This window comes from Dunckerocampus dactyliophorus, chromosome 10 (genome assembly GCF_027744805.1).
Source record: "Dunckerocampus dactyliophorus isolate RoL2022-P2 chromosome 10, RoL_Ddac_1.1, whole genome shotgun sequence".
Lineage (NCBI taxonomy): Eukaryota > Metazoa > Chordata > Actinopteri > Syngnathiformes > Syngnathidae > Dunckerocampus > Dunckerocampus dactyliophorus.
In genome coordinates this window covers 23,744,488-23,768,908 of record NC_072828.1, presented here as the reverse complement: position 1 = coordinate 23,768,908, position 24,421 = coordinate 23,744,488, and the positions used below count along the sequence as shown (strand labels likewise).

At 40.6% G+C, this 24,421-nt stretch overlaps 1 protein-coding gene across 2 annotated transcripts in view; it reads right to left on the bottom strand.

Moving 5' to 3' along the window:
- The window catches only part of nek7 (NIMA-related kinase 7), a 72,744-nt gene that overhangs the window by 9,139 nt on the left and 39,184 nt on the right, over window positions 1–24,421 (bottom strand). For both annotated transcript variants that reach the window (XM_054789379.1, XM_054789378.1), the window contains 4 exons: window positions 19,353–19,463; window positions 13,083–13,191; window positions 12,058–12,165; window positions 4,370–4,464 (listed from right to left, as the gene is read on the bottom strand). In XM_054789379.1, the coding sequence (XP_054645354.1) occupies window positions 4,370–4,464; window positions 12,058–12,165; window positions 13,083–13,191; window positions 19,353–19,463 (423 nt within the window). The remainder of the gene's footprint in view (window positions 1–4,369; window positions 4,465–12,057; window positions 12,166–13,082; window positions 13,192–19,352; window positions 19,464–24,421) is intronic.

Sequence of the window (24,421 nt, the reverse complement as noted above, 5' to 3'; positions counted from 1 at the left end):
GTGTGTATGTGTGCGTGTGAGAGGAAAGGGAGAGTGTGTGGTTCATTGATATTCGAGTCAATGCATACGCATGCCTGCTGTCTCAGGGATGCGAGTTGGTGGTAGTAGAGCACCCACACATAGAAACACACACACACACACACACTCACACAAAGAGAAATATTCTCTGCTTTTTTTTTCCCAGGACGCCAGGTTTTGCTCACCAGTCGAGGCAAGTAAAGCCTGTTTTTCAGGTCCCTACAAAAGATCCCCAAATTACCTCTGAGTTAAATTACCACACTAATTATGTTGTTCTGTCTTGCCTGCGTCTTCAAAAAGCAGCGACTTCAAGCTTCTCCATCTATCCGCCCCCTGACCCAACCCCTTTATCCGTGCAGCCCAGTAAAACCTGGAAGGAAGTGCGTTCACATTAGCTCATTTATCAACACGCAAGCCTAAAATCATATACATGTTATCACAAATGCATGTAAAATACATTTTGAATCGTTTTTTTGTGTATACAACCACTTCCTCTCTTTCTCACTCACATACGCGCGGTCCAAGTGAGACAGCATTGACTTTTTTATGATCACATTGGTCCTTCATGTTGCTTTATGATGACATATTCATCAAGGAAAGAAGTCAGAGTTTCTAAGGACAGTCATTAAAAATACACCTACTCCCAGTGGAACCATGATTCCCCAACTTTGACACATGAATAACAAAGGCTTAAGTTGGGGGTACTGGAGGAGTAGACTAATTAATTCTACGTAGCAGATTTCATATTCACAAAATGTATAGAAAGACTGCTATGAAGTGTGGAAAACAAGTTTGTAGTGTGTACTATAAATCAAAACAATGTGTTGCCGTAACTACGTTGGGGCAAGTGTGCGCGTGGGCATCCCAGCATACCTTGCGGGTTACAAATTGGTATAAAATAGTATTGTTTTGCATGTATATTAAAGTGTAAGCGTCTATTTCGTTACCTGCATCGTTCGTGTCATACAGTTACATTGTGTTATTTGTGTTACTTTTGGTTGCACCATTCGTTGTGCGAGCATGGATGTAAATGTCACACTAATTCACTTCAAATAGACAGCACGTTCTCAAGCAAGTTGAAGTTTGCTACTGACTTCTCACTGTGCAACTCAAGCTTTACCAATGTAGCTATATAGCACGTTACATGAAAACACTAGAGGCACAATATTTTTTTTTCAAGCTGATACTGATAACTTCCTGCTTCTAAAGACCGATACTGACACTTATATTGGATAACTCTTTATATCTATCTTTTTTAAATTATTTCTATTTAAGTGTAGCTTGTGCACACCTGGAGGTAAAAATGACTCAAACAAAGTTGGATTTGGCAAACTGTGCCTGTAGAACTGTCCTTACCAAATATCATGACATCACTACTATTAACACAACATTAGCTGGTATCTTCAACGATGGTAAAGGGTTGGTCATCCACCGCCATCATTTCCATGATGAAATCACAGATCGCTTTTTGCACTTGTCAAATACTGTGGCGATAGGAAGACGCCCTAGGCCCTGGGAGCCGTAGCGATGCTGGCGTTTCAGGTGGCTGATAAGATTTGATGTTTTGAAGCTCACTGTTTTATTTTCCCCTCATTGCAGAATGTTTGCAGCACATTTGGAGCATTTGGCGAAATGTATTCCTCTGACCCAGTGAGAAGTCCCACACGATCAACGCCATGATTGTTTACAAGTGAGCTCAGGGGAAGCTATGAGGTAATCTCGCCTCATTGGATATTGCTTTTTTTTTTCCTTTATTCGTTATCAGAGCTTTTTTTTATGTTATCCGATTTATCAGTATGATGTCATAATTCCTCATATAGGCCCGATAATTATCGTGCATCCCAGAAAACACACGTGTATGTTTAAAATACATTTCTCAAGCGTGTGAGATAGTTTTTAATGTCAAAATTTGGTAATTTTTGCAGGAAAAAAGAGAATATTCTGAGACGGGAGTTTTACCGGCTGATGTTGAACAAACTCAGCCTCCGTACCTTCCCAGTCGCCCTGGGAGACAACCCTGACGACTGCTGTTACCACAGAGGAGGGGGTTTGGCTGAGGGGCACATGGCAGGGTCAAAGGATGTAATAAGGTTGGACACAGGGAAAAAGGGATAAAACAGAATGGAAGATGAAGATAGACGCAGATACAATGACCAGGTATTGACAGACCCTTCGGACCCTACCTAACCCAAAGGCATAAGAACGAGAAGAAAAAAAATGCGGTCTCTTTCAAATGGAGCCGTTTCACATGTAAGCATGCACACAAACCAACCCAATCCTCAGCCCCTACCATGTTCAGAGTGAAATCAATGAGTACCAAAGGGATCAAGCTTGGATGTCTCTGTGAATTCCTTATGCCTGAAGGTTAAGTGAGGAAAAGGGAGGCACACAGAGGGACTACAGTAGAAGGGAGGGGAATAGAGCGGAGAGGAAAGGAGGAGAGCAAGTTTCCACATACTGTATTGTGGATGCACTACAGGCCCAAGCAGTGTGGACAGCAGGGGTCTGTTCTTCAAATAGCATAATATGCATGGTGTGGTGTGCACAGCTTGGATAAGAATAAGTGCTAAAATCTGTATCTCCACAGGCTTGCGTGGCCTACCTTGACATGGTGGATGGAACCATCTCTGTTCTATAATGTCTACCTCTTTGAAAGTGTACACCCCCATCTTTTTTTGTATCCTTTCTTATTCTGTCCATTTGTTGCACCATCCACTTTCCATCTCACCATCCTATTTCTCTTTCATTTGTTTCATTTTCTCTAAGTACAGACCCTTAAATCGGTAGGGGAGGGGCCTGTGAAGCAAACAAAACAGAGCAAAAGCAATAAGGGACGGGGGAGCGAGGCAGCCGACACTGTTCAGGCCCCCGTTTCAACTTTGAAATTATGGTTTCTTTTCAAAATGGCTACTTCTTCTACTTATACATACATATACAGTGGAACCTTGCCCGTCATTAATTCGTTGCAGAAGGTCTGACTCTAACCGAAACTGATGTTAACCGAATCAAATTTTCCCATAAGAAATAATTCAAATCTAATTAATCTGTTCCAGAAAGACAAACATGTTCACACAAAAGACGCTTCTATAGCTTCACAATTACAGTTGGACATGTAGAAAATAATTTGAAATGCAAATAAATACATATAAATGATGAATGAAAGGGATATTAAGCTTACTTTTTAAAGACGTGATGTTTGATGTGCTGTCCCCAAAGACACTATGTGGCAGCGAGATCAACCAGCAACACCTTCCTGTTTTGACACGAGTTGTTTCTTAAATTCAGTAGCGTTTCTCACCTCAATAGTGTAACCCAAAATTGAGCCAAATAAAGTTGCAAGTGCCAGCATTTTGATAAAGAAGGTGATAAACTGAATTTAAAAAATAACAAAACAGGAAAATGGTGTCCGTGGAGTGTCTCACTGTCACATTGTGTCTTTGGGAACATTAGTCTTCAATGAAGGTAAAAGTAACCTTAAATGTTCATTTAGCCCTTTCATTCGTCATTTCTATGCATTTAGGGTTGTTTAATGCATGTACAACTCTAATTATGAAACCATAATAATGTGTTTTGTCAACCGCCGATGACATCATAGACGGGTGACGTAACTTCCGGTTGGCATTTTGTTTGTTTTGCTAATAGGATGCTGATAGGGAAGGACGTTTTCTGAATAAAACGCGCTATATTTTACAATAACCGGAAAATGCATGCAAATTGAGGCAAAACTAGTGAAAATTTCCAATGTTAACTACAAAACACACGAACCGGGGCAGACGCTAGCAGAGGTTCTGTGGTATACCTTTTGCTCACCACAAAATTTTGCTGCAGGAGTGCTAAAAATATATTAAATCCATATCCATGACATCATCAATCATGTCGTCATCATATCATAGTGAGAACAAAGTGATGAATTCACACTAAACCACGTCAGAAGCAACCCGATGTGTTTCTCGGCATCTCTTTCACATCTGTGTCAATAAAGTCTATCATGTGTACCATTACATTCCCACGTAATCATGTGTCAGACGGCATACAAAAAGAGCAGAGATGAAGAAGAGAGATGTGTACTGCTGGATGGCCAGCAGGCTACAGGCATTTCTCGTCAGTGGAAGGGGATGAAACACTGCCTTCAAGTTGTGAGAGAGAATTGAGAATTCCTGTCAGATAGGGTAGTAATTCTGTAATGCTGAGGATAATCATGAATTGAGCAGGAAATAAATACGGCTAATACCGCTGACAAATATTTGTCACAAATTGCACCTACTAACTACTTTGTTGTACAAAATCTTACGAAACTCTAGCGAGAACAGGCTCTGGGGCCACACTGTGTGCAGACATTGCCATAGTTTACCTCATAGAGAAGGCATCCTAGTGACCAGATGTCTGACTTGAAGTTGTATCCATTTTCATGTATCCTCTCCGGTGACATGTAGTACGGAGTACCCACTAGATGAAGGGAAGAACAGGAGGAACAGTGGTTATTAACATTCTGCATTGCTTCACCCAGTTTATAAACCTCATGATGTATTGTCACACAGTACAGGAAACAGACAAGGAATTAAAATGTCTCTTCAACTGTGACAACTTCAGAGGTTGGAATACTCAAGGTATTTTAGTAAGAGTACAAGTAAGGCAAACTACAGGGAGTCATTAAAGTATATTGCCTCTATTAATATTAGTCAGCTCAAGTAAGACGATATTTAATGATTGCATATAACCACGCACATCCCCAAAGTGCACACAATTGTTAAAGCATGACAAAGTTGCTTATGTATGCGCAGCAGACACGCAATATACATAAATCAGTTTTGATTAGTGGGCTTGGTAATGATCTGAAACAGCAGCCAGTGAAGACGCCCCGGGAGCATTGATGGAGCCTCAAAAGCAGGCCCGTTTCTGGTTCTGGTTTTGAAACCCAAGAATCTCAATCTACCATGGCGACTGGCAGCGCTCCAGAGAATCAACCTTCACCCAGCTGGACTCAAACTGGAACCACAGCTTTACATCATGTCTGTGAGACACTGCAGGTCACTTTATAGATTTGCTACATTCTTAGCAGAGTTGGAAGGGCTGCTTTTTGCATTTGCTTTCTCCTTGCTGGGATTTCCCATGTAAAAGTCTACAGAGCACATCCAGCAGCAGTTTAACATTAATCACATATGGTTGGACATTTTACTAACCTGTACTCAGTCATTCCACATCCTGTCAAGCACATTTATATGGACGCTCGGTGCTGCACAGAACTAGCATTCCAAATTCGTGGATTGACTCAACATGTTCTCACTAGCAAAAGACAAGGACAAATTTCTGTCTTTGTGAGTGCCACTGTACCTGCACGTGATGTGAGTGAAAGCAAAACTCTTCATACTGTAGCAACACACTAACATGGTGAACATGCCACGGATGGGCCAGGTTTTGCAACAATAAATACGCTGCAGTGCATCAGCTTTTGAATAATTATTGATATACTTCCTGATCAAAGCTTTAAAACCAGTTGAAAAATTGCAAGAATTTACATTTTGCACTGATGAAAGAAAGAAGAAAAAAGAAGAAATGGGAGTGACACAAAAAGCAATTTATTGCAAACAACCATTAAACTGAAATAGGCTGTTCATCAGGGGATCAAAAGTTTAAGACGTCAGCCTTTAAAAGCCAAAATCTTTGCAAAAATGTGGATTTAACGTCATTTTCTGCCAGGTATTCACTCTGTCATGATCCCCTTGATGGCAAAGGAATCAAAAAGCTTTCTCTTTGAACACGGTCGGATTCTTGAGCTGCATAAGCAAGGCCTCTCCGAGCCTGCCATTGCTGCTGAGGATGGACGCAGTAAGACAGTGATTTTAAACTTAAAAAAAATACTTAAAAAGATGCTGAGGCTTATGGAACAAAAAGTCAAGCGGTAGAGGATCCAACTGTCTGTCTGTCAAGACACAAAAAGATGCTCGGCCCGAATGAAGGTTGTTGTCGGTGCCGACACCATCTGTGAGAGAAGGATTTTAAGAAAGAAAAAAAAATTGTTTCAGGCCTCGTCTCCTTCAATGCCACAAAACTGTCCGTTTGGAATATGCACAAGAGCACCAAACGTGGGACATTGAAAGGTGGAAGAAAGCTTTATTCTCTGATGAGGAAAAAGTAACCTCGACGGCTCTCATGGCTTCCAAGGTCATTGGCATGACAAGGAGATCCCACCTGAAATGTTTTCCCACATGGCACAGTGGAGGGGGTGCCATGATGATCTGGAGTGTGTTTTCCTTCAATGGAACAATGGAGCTTCAGCTTGTGCAGGGGTGTCAAATGGCTGCTTGCTATGTGGAGATGTTGTAGGGGGCATTCCTCATGACTCAAGGCCCTCGTCCGTGTGGTAATGACTGGCTTTTTCAACAGGACAAAGCTGCAGTTCACAATGCCCACCTGACAAAGGACTTTGATCTAAATTCAATTGAGAATTGATTTGGGGATGGCTGGCAAGGGAAGTTTACAAAAATGGACATCAGTTCCAGACAGCAGATGCCCTGTGTGAAGCCATCTTCACCACCTGGAGCAACATTCTCACCAGCCTCCTGGAAACACTTGCATCAAGCGTGCCTTTTTTGTTTCCAGGTTGTTGTTTTTTTATTTATTTTAGCTAGGGTCTTAAACTTTTGATCACCTGATGAACAGCTTATTTCAATTTAATGATTGTTTACAATAAATTGCTTACTCAAACTATTTTTTTGTCTCACTCCCATTTCTTCTTATCGCATTTTGAAGCTTTACTTGGACCCTCCTTAAGCTCCATTAGTGCGAAATATAAATGTTTTGCAATTTTTCCAATTGGTCTTAAAATTTAGATCAGGGGGCGTAGCTGGCAGTTCCTATTGTTTTCTACAAGCATTTAATTGGCTTAGGTGAAATGCATCATCAGACCACTGATCATTCTGACAAAGAAATAAGTCTTCAAAGTCAGTACAGAATGAGGAATTTACAGTAATTGTAAGAAATGAGCTTGTGTATTCTGTGACAAGCCTGAATTGTTATACTGGAGTGGAACTTTAAAAACTCTGTTGTGCACGTCGGACAGCAAAAACATTTAAGCTAAGTTAGGCATACTTATGTGTAACGTTTTGTACTTGTTTGCATATAGAAATGATGTTCACGAGAAAACTCACTTGCAAACATTGAATACGGTGAGTGATAATTGCAAAATTCACATCTACTCTATGAAGCCATTCCGCACATTAACAGACGACAGAATAACCACATCCAATAAAATTATTACAAGCTTCACCATTAGATCAGTAGTATATGGGGGCTGAAATGAAAGATGACACATTTCATTTCAGTGAAGGTATAATTGGGCTGAGAAAACACCTTTTTTTATTTTACAATGAGCAATTTTGAATAATGAAGTGTTACCTGTCATTTAAAAAAAAATAATCAGCTTCTGCAGAGGCTGAGAGGAAGCCAGAGTGAAGAGTGGGAATAAACAGGGGGCCATAATTGGTCATCAGTCTGGATTTCTGCTGTATGTGTGTGTGTATGTGCGCGTGTGTGTGCGTATGCCTGTGTGCGTGTGCATGGGAGTGTGTGTGTGTGTGTGGTCTTATGGTGCGGTCTGAACAAGCTCCCCTAACATTCATTATTAGCTGATTAAAAAGAATCAGCCTCTCTTATGCTAATAGTTGCATAAAAAGGCAGCAGTGCAGGGTTGAGGCTCCTTCAGCATGCTTAATTAAGGACGCATTACTTATTCATCTAAATGAACTGAAAGTCATGTTTAGATTGATTTCCATTTTTGCAAATGGCTTTGACGCTACTATACTTTAACAATGTAAGTGGTATTGTGTAGTAGGTGAGATAAGAGCATGTATAAAGAAGCCTCTGTCTGATATGTGATATTTTATTACTTTTAATTGATTGTACAGACATAGTCTAATAAATTACTATTTTAACATGGTGAAAAATTCTCAAGGCCGGATGTAAACCCACCGATTTCAGGTGTTTTTTTTTTTTTTAATGGAACAACTGTGCAGAAGAGGCTCATATGAAGTGAGGGCAACACACAAACAGCATTTGCACACATAGCTGTTTTTCATACTTTCATATACTTTCTCCAAGTAGATATGTTTTATCAAAGCCGGTGTGTTTTGTTGTAAAGTGGCTTCTCAGTTTGTAAACTTAGACGACTGCGACTCAGTGTAAACATAACATTTCAGTGGTGACAGATACATTTCAAACGGTTTCTGAACACTCTTGCAGCAGCAGTACATAAAGACATAAAAAAAATGCTACCCACGAATATAGATCGTCTTATTTGCTACAGTGCGAGAGTCGTATTCAAAGATTGTCTATATACCAGGAGCAATGCCTCTGCTGACGACTTCAGGATTGCTAAATTATGAGTGATTTATTCCGTTTTTGTGAGTGTAAACACAATGAACTTGTGGAATAGGGAGTTTTGCTCCTGGAACAATAATCGTGACTCAGTAATACTAATACAGCATATGTGTACTGTTTGATGGTACAAGCAGCAGCGCGAGCTTCAACAGTCAACTTTTCTACAATCCAACCTCAAAACTTACAGCGATGTGAACACAAGTAAATATATGATCGGAAGTCCTTCCTGGAATTAAAACTGACTAGCAGTGTGAATTAGGTTGGGGCGGCATCGGAGAAATGCCTTCTCCGACTTCTAGCCGGCCTGCTTTTTAGCCTCATTCATTGAGGGCAAACAATGGCAATTAAAGAGAGACGGGGAGGTGGAGGGCTATTAGAGCTGAATCTCAACGTTGTTACAAGTCATTTTTATTGCTAATGTTGATCAGAAATTGGAGAACAATGTCAACGTTAAGATATGCAGAAGGGCTTGGAGGGGGAGGAGCAAGCCAATGTAGCACGATATACTGTAGCAAGTGTGAAAAATAATATAGAGTGTCAAAAATAACTGAGTGTCTCAATGACTCACATTTATTCACAATTCGCTGGTGGACGTGTTTCCATTATTGATGGATAATTTGCTTTGACACGAGAAGTGAAGTGAGAATGTCAAGTATTTATTTTGGATTTTTTTTAAATGCTTGAAATATCTGGTTGCATGATCAGATAATATCAAAGTGTAGCAGGACTGCATGCGGTACAACTTTTGTGTCAAAATGACAGAACATATTCATTTAGAAAGAAAAAAGGTGAAGTGCATTATTGACAGACATTATTCCCATGCTTTCGCGGGCCATATAAAATAATGTGGCGGGCCATATCAGGCCCCCCGGCCTTGAGTTTGACACATGCCGTAGAGTCGCAGTGTCAGAGTTTGTTCTCCTTTCCCTGTATTTCCTCCTCCCCCAGTTCCCATCGTTAACACCTCCCTCATTACAGGTGTTAATTACAGATATATTATACTACTTATTACTGGCAATTGGTGAGTGTCTTGTTCTTTAAATGACCACAACAGCTTTCTGTTAAAACCTTTGTTTCACTCTAAATTAGTTTTTACTTTACTGCAACTGCTCCAAGCCTACAGTTGCACACTGATCAGCTTTAACTTCCAAAATCTGGAAGCATGAGGTGTAGGTCCTTTGTATGCCCGTGTCTAACTTTGTCATATACAATACATGTCAGTACTTTGTGTGGGTGATCATTCTCCGCTGCACGTGTGTGGACATGATGTGCAAACAAACATCAATGAAGTGTACAGTATGTTTGCACCAGTATAACAAAAGTACTCATTTCTGTCTCATGATGCAAGTACATGCAAGTGTGCATGGGATAGCTTCTGAGCCGACAGGCTTGGCCTCCATCACACCTCTACGATTCAAATGGGTGGATGGCCTTATTACGGTCCACACTGGGACACCGCTGTGCATGCACAACTGTATAAATGTATATAATGCTCTTCCTCCTTGTCTTCAGTTGCACTTCTGTTTTTTGTCATCACACCTTGCCTTCACTTGTGTCACTCTTGTGTCTATCTTTCCTACACCTCAGCCCTGATTTTAAGTAAATTATGGTACTGGTTAAAGAAATGATATGTTGTATTTGGAAAAAATGTTCCAGGGAAAGGTATGAACAAAGGGGCAAAGGATGAGTCCCATGCGAATTTCCTCTTGTTATTTGCACATATAACTTTAGTCATAATATCCTGCTGGAGGTGCTTCTGGTACATACATCTACTGTATAATTTCATATTACCATTAAGGATAATCAAAGTAAAAAATAGTAAAGTAAAAATATCTGCCTTGGAATGAACATTAACATTTTTGTAGTTTATGCGGCAAAACATGAAACATATCAAGGATGAGAGTGAAGGTGACCCCCATGGGAATGGGGATGCCTGTCCTCAGTCAGCCTAAAGAGGGTGCTGTGGCCTTAACGTTTAATGAGCAATCACAGACATTTTCACAGCCATCCTGGTATTCACACTTTCTCAGAAGCTGGGCTGTTGCTGCTGCTGCCGCTGCTGCAGAGGGGCCGAGAATAGCACGCTATGTGTGGTAAAAACAGTTTGACATAGGGATGTGAGACAGTGTGAATGACAGTGGAATATACATGACATATCCCAATTTAACTTATTTCAGTGTGCCAGAAGGAAGTTGGGCAGCGTTTTCTTGTGACTGTGCGCCAAGCTGTAACCGGTGCAGTCTCTATTTCTGCAATGTTGTATTGTTAGCTAACTGTTTGTTAATAAGTCTGCTATATTAGAGAAGCCATGATATCAACTTTAACACAATTAACACAAAAAGTGTAAAACTTTATTTATAGTTGGAGTAGACCACGGATGTCCTGTATATTTGGTGTTACTAAGGATTTTATGTCAAATACATTATGTGTTAATGTTCTGATCACATTCTCCTTTATTTTGTAATGAGTGGGGGTTCACGAGACGAGACGATACACAAGATAGGGTCTACAAGACAAGGCGAGATTTTAACATTACTTTAACATTAAATTTCTATTACTTATCTTGCATTGCTCCTCACAAGGCTACACTCTGTATGCATGCTACCGGACCCGCCTCCCCCCACCGAGACAGAGAGACTATAGGAAACACAATAGTGCTCACTCCTTACATGCCGTTGGTCTATTGAACAAACCTGCTAAGGTGCTGAAACCAATGAGAGTGAACCCTCTTCCTGCCTGAGGCTGGCAAAATTATTGAGTTCATTTTCATTTATTGTGTGATTAATAATTTATTTATTATCGTCCCAGCCCTAGGGCCCACAAGACAGTTTTTTTCTGAATGCGAAATCTTGTCACGGTTTAATGTCGCAAGATCTTGTGACACCCCTAGTAATGAGTTAGGGTCATAGTGATAAATGGCATTTAGTGCAGGCAGTTTACAAATTGTTAAGTGGGAGACTACTGTTTTAAACACTTGGACGCCTTTGAAGTGAGCAAGTGGCATTTTTGTGTTAAACACCACGTCTACTTAAAAGTGAAACAAACGTCTGGGTCTGTACCTTCAGAAATTAATTATCACTCAAATGTCTCGATCGGTTACTGGCATCACTCCAAAAGATTCACGGTACATGGGACGTTGTCATCCAACATCCGTCTCGTTAAAGAAGAATATAATTGAGCATGTGGTTCCATCCTGTCGATTTGTCTCCGCTTTAGCGCCCCTATTTTTGTGTGCAGATTAAAACAAGGCCAACATCCCAATTACTACAGTTTTCATATCTTCAAAGAAAAATCCTGTTATCAGATTGTATTTCCTATGGCAAACACACACGCACGCACACTTAAGGCTAATAGTAATCCTGATTGTAAACTTTTCCAGCATGTTTTATGGCACACAGGCCCGATCAGAGCTGTGTCAAATGCCTGTGCTCTGTATCCATCTGTACAAGGGTTAAAGGGCAATGCAACAGGAAGTGGCTAAGTGGCCTATGAAGCAGTTGGGCACAAGTCTGAGCAGGCAGCTTGGCTAAATGACACATGGCTCTCCCCTCACTTAATGAAACACATCCAACTGCAGGTGATGACTAGGGGCTACCTTGTGTATGCATTTGGGTGCACAAACAAGACATATAAAAGAATTATTTATATATAGCGGTGAATTACCAAGAGAGTGAGCAGCGGTGGTTTTGGAGCTGAAGAAGCGTCCGAGTCCAAGATCTCCTAACTTCACTACTCCCGTAGCTGTGATGAATACGTTGGCTGGCTTGATATCTAGAGAACAAACCATTGGTCAGTTTGTTGCCATGAAACTCCTTAGACCTTAAAATGGATCTCTCTCAATCTGGTCTTCAAATAACCAGCAGTTCTGCAAATATATGATGCAAAGCACTTTTGGATTCAGAGTAATGTCAATGTGACCCACATCAGCCTTTGATATTTAACGTTTCCGTAAAATTGTTAAGCAACTTTTGAATGGGCGCTCTCTCTTAAGTGGTCGTTAAAGCTCAGAGTTCCAGGTTCATTAGTGTTCCTGTACACTAATCAGAGACAGTCCAACGGAAGTATATCACCTGTGTGTGCGTGTGTGTGTTTCAACAACTTCATTTGACTGTGTGCTATTGAAAGCACGTGGCGCCATTAACACTGTGTTCTCTGGTCTCTGTTTTGTTGAACACGCAACAGTTAAAACAGTCACACACACGATGACAGATTCATTAAAAAAAAAAAACAACAAACCAAAAATAATTTGTACGTAGCTGTGTCAAAATAATAACTATTGAACTGTACTATTATTTATTGATTCAAGTCTGACAGTTTGTCTTCTATTTATTTCAGGGGTGTCCAAAGTCCGTCTCGGGCACCATTTGCAGCTTGTTTTTTATTGGCCCGCGGCACATTGTAGAAATAAAATTAAACCAAAACCACAGCAAAACAGAGAAGAAGCTGATAAATAATAATAAAAAAAGCTTTGTCTTTAAATGTACATATAAAAAGCTTTTATTTTAGCCTTTTAACTAAATTAAAAAATACATAAAAATATCAAAGTGGCCCCCGTATCCTTTGATTTTCTGTATGCAGCCCCGATAAAAAGTTTGGACCCTCCTGATTTATTTAAATGTTTAAAATTCATCATAATTAACCAACAACATACCGATCCTTAATTGAATGAATTCTCTGAATGTGTTTACCTCTGTGCATGACTCTCCGGGAGTGCATGTGCTCGAGCGCGCTGCAAAGCTGGACAAAGTACTTCCACACAGTTCTTTCAGGGATAAGCCTCCTCTGCTTCTTAAAGTGCTGCAAGACAAACGGACACAAACACACACCAAGCACACAAAATTATACCTGAGAAGAAGGTTCACATAAAAGATTTTCACAAGAATAGAAAAGTTTAATATGGCACGCAAAAGATTTTAAAGACGGTCTCAAAGTGTTGAGGTCGGCATATGCCTATACAGGATGCAGTCCCGTTCTCAGTCCCCCTACTCTGCGGCTATGTGTTTAATGGAACCCAGACAGATTTCCTCTCGTTCGGTACCTTGTCTAACCAAGCCTCGTCTCATTTTCTCGATGGCCTTCAATAGAAAGCACATGCACTCCCAGGAACAAAGAAAGAAAGCGTGTGGTACCTTCCAAAAGTCCCCCATCTGGCACACAGCTCTTTTGTTGAGTATTGCTTTCAGTGGCACACTGATGCTGTTGTTTTTTTGGTTTATTTTAGAAAACGGGGCTGGTCCAGCTCATCAAACGTACGGTCTCTCATTTAAAAGCAAAATCACACAGACAAAACCTAAATGAAATTGCTGCGCACTAACACACAATGTGAACTCCGACAGCTGATAAGTCCTGCTCAAACAGCAATCAGTGAATTATTTCATTATTTCATTATTCATTATTCATTATTTTCATTCCATATTGGATGCATATATTTTTTGCACAATGTTATTGAAAAGTTGTGAAGATTACCAATAACTGATTCCCCTTTTTTTCATGCCAGGAATGGCTGGCATGAACTGAAGTTGCAACTGTTGAATTTCTTCTACTACTGTGGAACATGTTTCTGTCGACCTCCCTCGGACTGGCTGGCTCACATTGACAAGAGTGGTTGACGGCATAACTGAAAGCGAAAGTAGCCACTGGTTGCACATTTACTTGTGATTTTCACCAGAGACATAAGGACAACAGGCAATGGGTGCATTTTGTTAGTTGCTGTGGTAGAATCCAATTTAATGTGCTTTTATTTTGAAGCTTACTTTGCTAAGGAAAGGTGTACAAAACTGTGGTGAGACCAGCGATGTTGTTTGGTCTACAGACAGTGTCAATGAGGAAAAGACAGGAGACAGAGCTGGAGGTAGCAGAGATGAAGATGCTAAGATTCTCTCTGGGAGTGACCAGGAAGGATAGGATCAGGAATGAGTACATCAGAGGGACAGCACATGTTAGAGGTTTTGGAGATAAAGTCAGAGAGGCCAGACTGAGATGCTTTGGACATGTCCAGAGAAGAGATAGGGAATATATAGGTAGAAGGATGCTGAGTTTTGAACTGCCAGGTAGGAGACCTACAGGAAGACCAAAGAGGAAGTTTATGGATGTAGTGAAAGAGGACATAAAGGTAGTTGGTGTGAGAGAAGAGGAGGCAGAAGACAGGGTTAGATGGAGGCAATTGATTCGCTGTGGCAAAGGGAAAAGCCGAAAGGAAAAGAAGAAGATTTTGAAGCTTACTTTGCACTGATCATTGTGTGCACGTTTTCTTGCTGTGTAACCAGACAGTAGTTATGTTGCTGTTGTCGTGTCACACTGCTTAGCAATAATGATAAAGTGAACAATACCACAACGCATGTCGACATAAACGGACAGATTTTTTTATTTTGCATAATTGTTCATAATTCACAGCTTTAAAAAGCAGTCTGAATGGGGTTTGGGACATTTTGGGTGGGTTTGACTTTCGGATTATTTTGAGTCTTTGATTGCTATTATGAATTGTGTTTGTCATCATTAAGGATCTGCATGAAGCAATCGCATTTTATGACTTCGATATGTTACGCGCGTGCATGGAACCGTGCTGGGCCCTGGCCTACCTCTTCCAATCGTGCCATAAGAAGGGAAACCTGGTGCCCGGGGCACGATTCAATGCGCTGACACTACCCAAACGTACCGTGCTTTAGTTTGGCCTAGTGTGAGTACTCCCTAAATTACACCAATGACTCACTCAGTGTTGCCTCTTGAGGATTATAATGGTATTACAGGATTTAATCGGTCTCAGATTGTTCAGGCACTTGACTTATTTAAATGCATGACAAATTGTGTTCATCTATTGTGCAAGCGACAGCACAACAGATAAATATGTAGAAATAATATGCTAGTGTGGACTTCTGGTGGATGGGCCAAGTGAACAATAAAAGAAAAGAAGATAGTGATGGAGATAGACGGAAAGAGAGAAGGATAAACCTTGGCCTATATCCAAACAAAGCCTCAGTAAGAAGCCATTCTTCCCTTGCCCTCCCATTTCCATATCAGAGGACTGTTTGATGTCAATGGGGGTGCACATAGATGCCCACCACCACCCTCTTCTTCATGCCTTTAACTGCAAACACTGCACATGCAATATTCTGTAAGTGCATGCAAATGTAAGGGCCATTTGATTTCATTTGAATTCTGAGATGGTCCGTTTGGGAGTAATAGAGAATTAGGAAAGGAAGGAGACAGACAGGAAGCACAGCCTGGATGACTACAAATCAAAAAGAAAAAAAAATAGTAAATGCGTGCATTGAATGCGATTCTGTTTTACATGACACTATAATCGATATGTTTACCATTGTAGGCTTTTAAAACACTATGCCAGTGTTACATTAGGAAAACTACTTATTTTAATGTGGAGGTCAGCAGTAGGTGTGATTGTGTATAATCGTGTGCCCTGTCGGTAGCTAGAATGCAATCGTTCTTTCCTCCTGATGCCATAGCGGGTTTTAGTAAACAGGATCTATGAATGATCATACGGTTTCTTGGTTTTGAGGGCAAAGTCCTTGCTAAAGACTGCTGAAGGACACCATGTGTGCGTGTGTGGATGTGAGCGCATGTGCGCGTGTGTGTGTGTGTGTGTGTGTGTGCGCAATCATTCAGCCTGCCATGTTCACTCTCTTGTACAGCTAATCCTTGCCTCTCCTAATTTGCTGTGTTGAACTGTACGGATGTGAAGTTGCTGACTATGACTGCAAACAGCTTGTCTGGCTGTGTTGATACAACGCAGCATCATTTATGCATGGGAGAAGACCAGGCTTTATACATGCACACTATTAATTTGCCATACTGGCAGGCATCATAGAACGGAGGGTTTGGTCCAACTTTGCCCTGGTTTTCGTAGGATTCGATTTTCAACAAATAATATTGCCGAGCATATGTCTCGCTTTTCGTACACTGTTTCAGTTATTGTATGGCCAAACTGTGCGCCTAAAGAACCAGTCTGTTTGCTTGCGTATCATTCTGCGTATTCTGCGTATCGTTCATCGAGTGCCCAAAGGAACCAACCACGCGTTGGTGACTCAAGTCTGGATAGGGATTCTTTTACAGTTAGGACACGATAGACAGATCACAGCAGGGCAATCCTTTAAACACCTTTATTAATTGTGTGTGGTTTATTTGTTCACAGAATGCACAAAGAAGGATTAACTCTGTATCGGTTTCCTGTCTTCCTCCCATAAAGCATTATGCGCCCTGCGATGATGAGGCATTCAAGTGCACTGCGTGTTTCTGAGTGTTAGCAAATAGGCTTTCAGTGAGTCTGTGCTTCTTTTTTTTTTTTTTTGAGTGAGGCTGCAGAATTAGCCGCCATGTAGCCAAAAAAGTTGCAAGTGCTAGAGGTTTGACGAAGAAGGTGAGAAACACGACTGAATTCAAGAAAGAACTCGTCGCAAAGTACGAAGGTAGCGTCAGTTACAATAGGACTGTCGTGTCAAGTTTCCTAGTTAACAGAGGATGCAGAGGGAATGGTTTAAGGAAGATATTACAGAAAGTGAGCCAGGCCAGTGTGTGTAATGGTGATTGTACCTGCCTCTGAAGTTTACAATAAAGTTGATGTGAGCGAGTACGCAGCTCTAACTATACACTCTTTAAAGTTAAGTTTATAACGAAGTCTTCAAGTCTAAGAGTCTTCAAGTGATGTTAAATGTTCATTTAACCATTTAATTTGTCATTTTTATGTCTGTCTGGACCTGATTAATTGGATTTTACATTACAATAGTCTCTCGTTTATCGCAGTTAACTAGCTCCAGACCGGACCGCCAGAATTTCCCGCCAAGTAGGATTCCTTATCTAGACATTGAATATTTTCATAACAGCATAGAAAACATGTTAACATTATTAGAGCCTTCTAGACATGAAGTAACACCCCATTGTCCCCATTACACTTGTATTACCCAATATAGTAAACATAATAAGAAAATAAGCCTTTTTAGACATAAATAAGACATAATATAGACTCACATGTTAGCATGTTAGAGAGTTCCATGTTGTTGCTCTTTTTCTTTCTTACTTCCTGTTCTGTACAGCACTTCCTGTGGTGGCTACTGTCTCACCAATGTGATGTAATGCATGATTATTGTGTTCATGTTATTGTGCTCGTGTGTTAGTTTGAATGTGTCCCGGTGCTAGCAGAGTTGAGTGTGGGTGGACAGGAAGTGACGTCAGGCGTTGATTCGACTTAAGTTTTATCGTGGCATGGGTTATGGCTGCAACAGTAGCCCATGTTAGGTATTACTGTGCCTGTTGTGAGATAATTCAAACCTGCAATAAAAGCCTGTTGTTCTGGCGATCAAGACACACCGAGTGACCACTGTAGAATACTACATAGCAACGTCTGTGAATGTGTCTTCTGAATGGCATTTTACAATTTTATGCCTGAAAATGCAAAAAAAAAAATTAAATATGCTTGAATATGCATATTTTTTAACAATAGGCCGTATTCAATCACAAAACAGCAATGATTGATTAATAAATTGTTGAAAATCCATGCAGCGAAATACGAAACGCAAAGTATCGAGAAATTACTGTATTTTTATGGGGGAAAATGGATTCGGTTGACGTACGCTTCAGTTTTCATCGGACCTGGAATGGATTAATATGATGAAAACTGAGGTTTCACTGCACTTTCTACACTGCACCGCTGTAGATACATTTTTATGTCCAGTCAACTAGACATTTTTAAGGTGTTGATCACTAATCAATGCTCTTGCACTACCTGGCTACTACTACCTGTAGTTGCTGCCACTTTTTTTCCCTCCCAGAAGGCTTCATAGGCGAAATAAGTGTTTCCCCATTACATGCATTCGTAACTGTGTCTTTGTAGCTGTTTTTATATCTTTAGAACGCACAGGAAAGAGAAAGGTTTTCCTTTAAGTCACAGTGCAAGCATAGTAGTTCACATAGTCTGTGTATATTTAAAGAAAACAAACATTTTATTACCTAAGATCATCATTTTATTCTTCTCAACTTCCTTTTTCTATTCAGGGCAGCTGTCCACACAGCCTATTTAGATTAAAGTCGATTTCAGGGGGTCCTATAATATTTGGTTTTTGGTTGCATTACGGAATTTATGATTCACTTTGACTCACTGTCCAGGTAGCCAAAATCCAGTGTTTCCACAAACCACAGACCTCCTGCCTCCATTCCTTCAGTTATACAAGGCCACATGTCTGGCTTGCTGCTTCCAAGCCAACATTCCTTTCGAGACCCAATAGGGAGGCGATATGGTGTTGAACACTTATTTTCTGGGTTCATCCTTTGAGGTTGACAGATTTGATGAAAAACATTCATTTATTTGACATTGTATCAAAGTACGTTCAACGATGTGGTCATTGAGAAGTTCCTTTTTAATCATGTTAAATCAGAGTCCTGCTGAGTGAAAATATGCTTGGTCTTTTAAGGGAAGACTAAGCAAATCAGCTATCTTTTCGCACGAAAAGGGAGGCGTTATACTGTACGTAAATGACCTTTCAAATTCAATTTGATTATCCTTCAGCAGCTTGCGCACAAAGAATGTTCAAACCAACTTTCCAAGAGCACTTTGAACTCCATGCCACAAGTTACAGCTGGACGGGCTCCTTGTTGCACCGTCAAACAAAGCCGGTATCGAGAAACTGAGATTTGAGTTTGTTATACATACTGTAACAACACATCAGCCTGGGAGCTACCCTAGAAAGCACACTATACCAGTCCATTCTAGATGGGGGTTTTTCTCTAAATAAACAAATTGTTTTTAGGGATTTTTATGCATACAAAATCATGACACAAAATGCTCTTTTTCACAGTTTTTTGCTGGTAATTTGCATTTTTATTATCCCAATTATCAATCAAATCGTAGGGCCTCATATCCTCTTTCACGGACTCTAGGGGCTCCCCAAAAGTGATACGCTCATATGAACAATTCTTTAAATGTTGCAGTGCTGCTGTGGGAAGTCACTTACCTTGATCATACGTGAGAGGTCTCCGGCATCAGCTAGCTCCAGTACTATGTTTAGCTCATTGTCCTCAATAAAAGACGCATGATACTTTATCACATTTGGATGGTTCAGTTGCTGTGGGAGAAACAGGAGAAATGCAAGAGAGATATAAACAAAAGTGGAACATCTTGGACACCTTCTTTGACAATTAAACATTTTTACACGTCTTCATAAAACAAACTACTTAATTTATTCAAACCTGAAGAGAACGGTTGAGGTGACAAACTTCACAACTATTATATAAACACCTTTAGACCAGACTGTATTGCGTATGTACCAGACAGTGCTGCAGAACTTTCCACGAGCAAACTTGCTCATTTGTTGAATCAGTGCATTCCCAATTTACATTCATTAGTGCTATCGAACTACGGCAAGCATCAAGGCTCCATGTATTGATTTCACAGGTTTTGAGATACTACTATAGGATGTGACTGTCCTGCAGATTCAAGTTTGGAATTCCTAAAGGTAATAAGTTCAGAACAGCCCCCCCCCACGGACACCAATCAAATAAGCACAGAGCAGAATTTTCTTCCATTCTGAAATGAAAGTCAAACTTTTCTTTTTCACTGGATCAGTCAGACTCTCCCGTCCTCACCGTTATAATCAACTGGCATCTTAGATGGAACTTCTCGTAAGCTTTCCTTTCCCACCAGTCTCCTCCTCGCTCTCCTCATTTTGCTTTTGAAAGTAATCTGCGAGAGACCGCTTCATTTTTTGGAAAACTGTGTCCCAAGGGTGGAGTGACTGTGTTGTATTCTGGCTGCAACATGTTTGGTTCGGTCCCCCATACAGCTTCAAACCCTCCCACAAAGGCTTTGAGAGGGTTTAGTCTCCCTGATATTGCTTGTTTACTGATTTGTTTGATGCTTACACCATGGAAAAAAAACAAGCTTTTTTTTTGTTTAAAAAAAAAGAAAAAAAGCTACACCCTTCTTAATCAATTAATTGATTCATTCAGGGGTTGAACTAGACCCTTGAAAGACACCATGTATTTTTTCCCTCTCTTTAAAACAGGGGTCTCAAACTCGTGGCCCGTGGGCCATTTGGGGCCCCGCAAGTCACATTTTGCAGCCAGCCTCATCCAGACTCTACCTCCAGCGGCCCCCAGGTAAATTGTGTTTGAAACTCCTGCTTTAAAAGCTGCCACGACCTATATCATACTTTGGCCAAACGTTTATTAGAAACCATTTAATTATATGATCTGCCTATGTCACATCCAGCAAGCGGTGAAGGGTGATGACGTAATAAGAATCAAGTGGTGTCCCATTTCTTAGTGGCTTCTTTCCCCTTGGCCACAGGTTTTAAGGTGTAAGGGAAGGTGTAAGATGAAAGGGAAGGGCCAAGGGGTAGAATTGGGATTCAGCCTTAGTCTCACCGTGTTATCAATACACTGAGTCCAACTCGGTTTGTAGCGTGTCTTGAGGTGACTAAACTGTTCGTTGCTCTCAAATCATACCCGGAAGATGACCCTGTAGTTCTTTGCTAACTAACGCCGTTACACCACAAGTCTGTTTTTCTAATTGATCACGGCTGCAAAATAAACCACCATGGCCAAACGAAACTGTAAATGCCAGCACCTTGATAACGAAAGTGGGAAACAATATTGAATGAAAGAAATAACTTCAAAAGGATGGGGGTGTCACCCGTGTGGCTCTCTTGTCCCTCGCTGCTGCCCCATCTCTGTCTTTGTCAACAAAAGTTTTTGATAAATGTGACGCTAAATGTTCATTTATCCACTTTCATTCATCATTTGTATGCATTTCGAATTATTTTTTTTTATTTAAAACTAAAATTATCCTACAAGGTGGGCCATAAGTTTCCATACATAGGAAAATGTATAATATATATTATTTTATGTTTCAGATCAGATCCCCAGATCTCTCCCCTCTGGATTTCTATCTTTGAGGGTACTTGAAGGCCATGGTGTGTCAGCTGAAGATACGAGACATAAATCATCTCAAGGAACGTATCACCGATGTCATAACAAGCTTCAACTGTGTTAATGCAAGTTCATCAACAGTGGAAAAACGTATGCGTTTTCGAAACAATGGTAATGGTATAGAGCACATTATATAAATATATACGGTTGTCCAACATGAATGATGACTTTTTTTTTTCCATATGTATGGAAACTTATGGCCCACCCTGTACGGCAGGGGTCACCAACGTTTTTCCTTGTGAGAGCTACTTTTACAAAATGAAAATGGCCAAGAGCTACTCATTTTTGTTACATTTATTTTCAGAGCTTATTTTAAACCCAAACAAAGCAAATATGCTTGTTTTACCAGAACATTAACAAAATGCTGGTGTCCACAACTCACATTTTGGATTTCAGAATGCATTTCTTTCTACTGTTCTTTCATTATTAACTGAAAACCTGAATGAAAAGCAGGCTTGCGGGCACCTCGTGTGGTCGTGGGGGGCTACCTGGTGCCCGCGGGCACCACGTTGGCGACCCCTGCTGTACAGTATATTAAAAGTGTATTGTGTTAACATTTTTGGTTGTCTGGAACAGATTAATGGGATTTACACGGTTTCCTATGGGAAGAATCATACAATTCGGTTTTCCATTTGGAACGAATAAATCACGAAAAGAGAGGTTGTGCTGTAAAATAATTGAATACATATTTGAGTTCCATATTTTATACGCACAGACCTAACAGAACGGTTTTGTCCTCTAGTGTGACAAAGCTGGGTGACATGTCACAACAACCCCTCGAACTGTGATGACAACAACTCGTGCGAGACACACAAACACACACAAGCACATACACGCCTGACAGGCTGACATGGATGGTAGTCACAAAAACAAGCATCATGGGCTTATCTCGGGATACGATTCCTTCCTGTTGGCTGGTCAATAAGGCAGGCACAAGACTTTCCGTAGCAAACAAAAAGTCTTTCCATCCAGAATAAGAAGGGTGAAAAGAAATACGGTAGGTAACGTACCTAAGGGGGGAGGGACAGATGACACAAAAAGGCCATGATGGAGAAAGACTGGAAAAATAAATAAGGTGAGGGAGGAGGGGGAGAAGTAGGGGAGGGTCTAAGTGAAGAGAGTTAAAGAAGAGGGAAGGGAGAGATCCACTGAGAGCTGGAGCGATGGCATGGCGATGAAGAGTGGGGGGATTGTGATGTGAGCAGACAGAGCAGTGTGACATGCGTCCTCCACACGGCTTCGCTTTCTGTACTGTGATTAAAGAAATGTTCATGCCCTGAATGATGCAGAGAAGAAGGGAAAGGATTGCTCAGTATAGTGTATTGTGTCACACTACACTCTGCACCCATCTATGCATCCCTCCATGATCCTCCTCACTACTATGTCTCCAACTCTTTCTCTCCCTCCAATGTCCTCTCCCTTGCCAGTTGTATTTTTGGCACAGAGTGGCAGTTCTACACATCTTCACACTGTAGCACAGCCAGAGAGCAGTGACAAGGCCCCCCCCCCACCACCACCACACTTCTCTGCCATAACTTAAACCTCAGACGAAGGATATGGAGCACTGTGGAGATGTTCACATGCTGATGTTTATGTAAATGACAGATGAAAACCTTCTGCAAAACAACAATCTTTCATTAGGAAATAATATCACATAGAGTTTTGCATGATTATATAATTACACACACAGCATGGGTAATTACTTTAAACTGTGTGTGAGCTGATGGTGTGCCTCAAAAGAAGAAATCGATACAAAGAAGAAAAAAAACAGGTGATGCAAAATGAGCAATGCTTATGAATTACGTTACTATAAGCTATAACTGAATGGTCGCAGACAACCACACCGTATCCCTCCGGACATCCACCAACTTTTTGTTTTACTCTATAATGTAGAACATATGTACTGTTATCATTGTTCAACAAAACTGATTTCCGGTCATCTTATATTATTAGGAATGTGCATGTCCATAAGTGACACTGATGCAATACGTATTTCAATACATTACCAATGATACCATACATTAAAGATGTGTTTGAAGCTACTCTCAATACAATACAATATGATTCAATCCTTTTACAATTCCTAGGCATGAATCCATTCATCCATTTTCTACCGTTATCCCACTGCGGGTCATGGGACTTTGGGGGAAAACTTTTTACAGTCGGGTACCCCTTCAGACATTTGAAAAACATACACCTTTTTATCTGTATTAACTTTAAATATTGTACATTTTATAGTAATTCCGGGTCAAAATGTTAAATTTTGATAAAGTTTCACATGAGCGCTGATAAATAGCTAAGTAATCATCCTGCATATCTTTTGAAATATCTTCCGTTTGAAAGGCTTCAATTGAACTTCACTTTTTTTTAATCCACTCACAATGGCTATGGTTTAAGTCTGCATATTAATTTAATACCAAATTGAAGGGGAGAGTTTAATAATCATGATAAAGCAGCATCTGACGTACAAAAATATACATACAACCAAGAATAGATCCGCAGTTTAGGGGGGAATCCCCACTCATGGTGACAGGTTTTCACCGCTGCGCCGTGCTGGGATTGGAACACCGATATAAACGAAACCTTCAAGATTAAACACTCCTAATGTACAAAATAATCATCAAACTTACTTACTTGTTCATATGATGCACATATGAGCAATTACCAACTTCGTGCTGTATCTCTTTTCTGCTCCGTTCTCCTTGCGCCATGAGGCGTTTAGGCGCATTCGTAATTGCGAGTGGTCGGCGCTAATTGTTTTTGATTTTTATTCACATATTCCCTTTTACAATTGGCGTACCCTAGGGGTACGTGTACCCCACTTTGGGAACCTACGGTCTACACCCTGGACTGGTCACGAGTCAATCACAGGGGGCACATACAGAGACAAACAACCATACACATCAACACAGAGGGACACAGATGCGGGATTGTGTGCGCTGTGAAACTGAAAGAATGTCAGAGAACTGGCTACTTCTGCTCACAACATTCCTATCAGCAGGGACAATGGGACAGAGAGAAGTGGGATTCTTGAGCGGAAATTGGTATGTCAGAATGGGAAAATACAGATGAATAAGCAGACACAAATACAGCT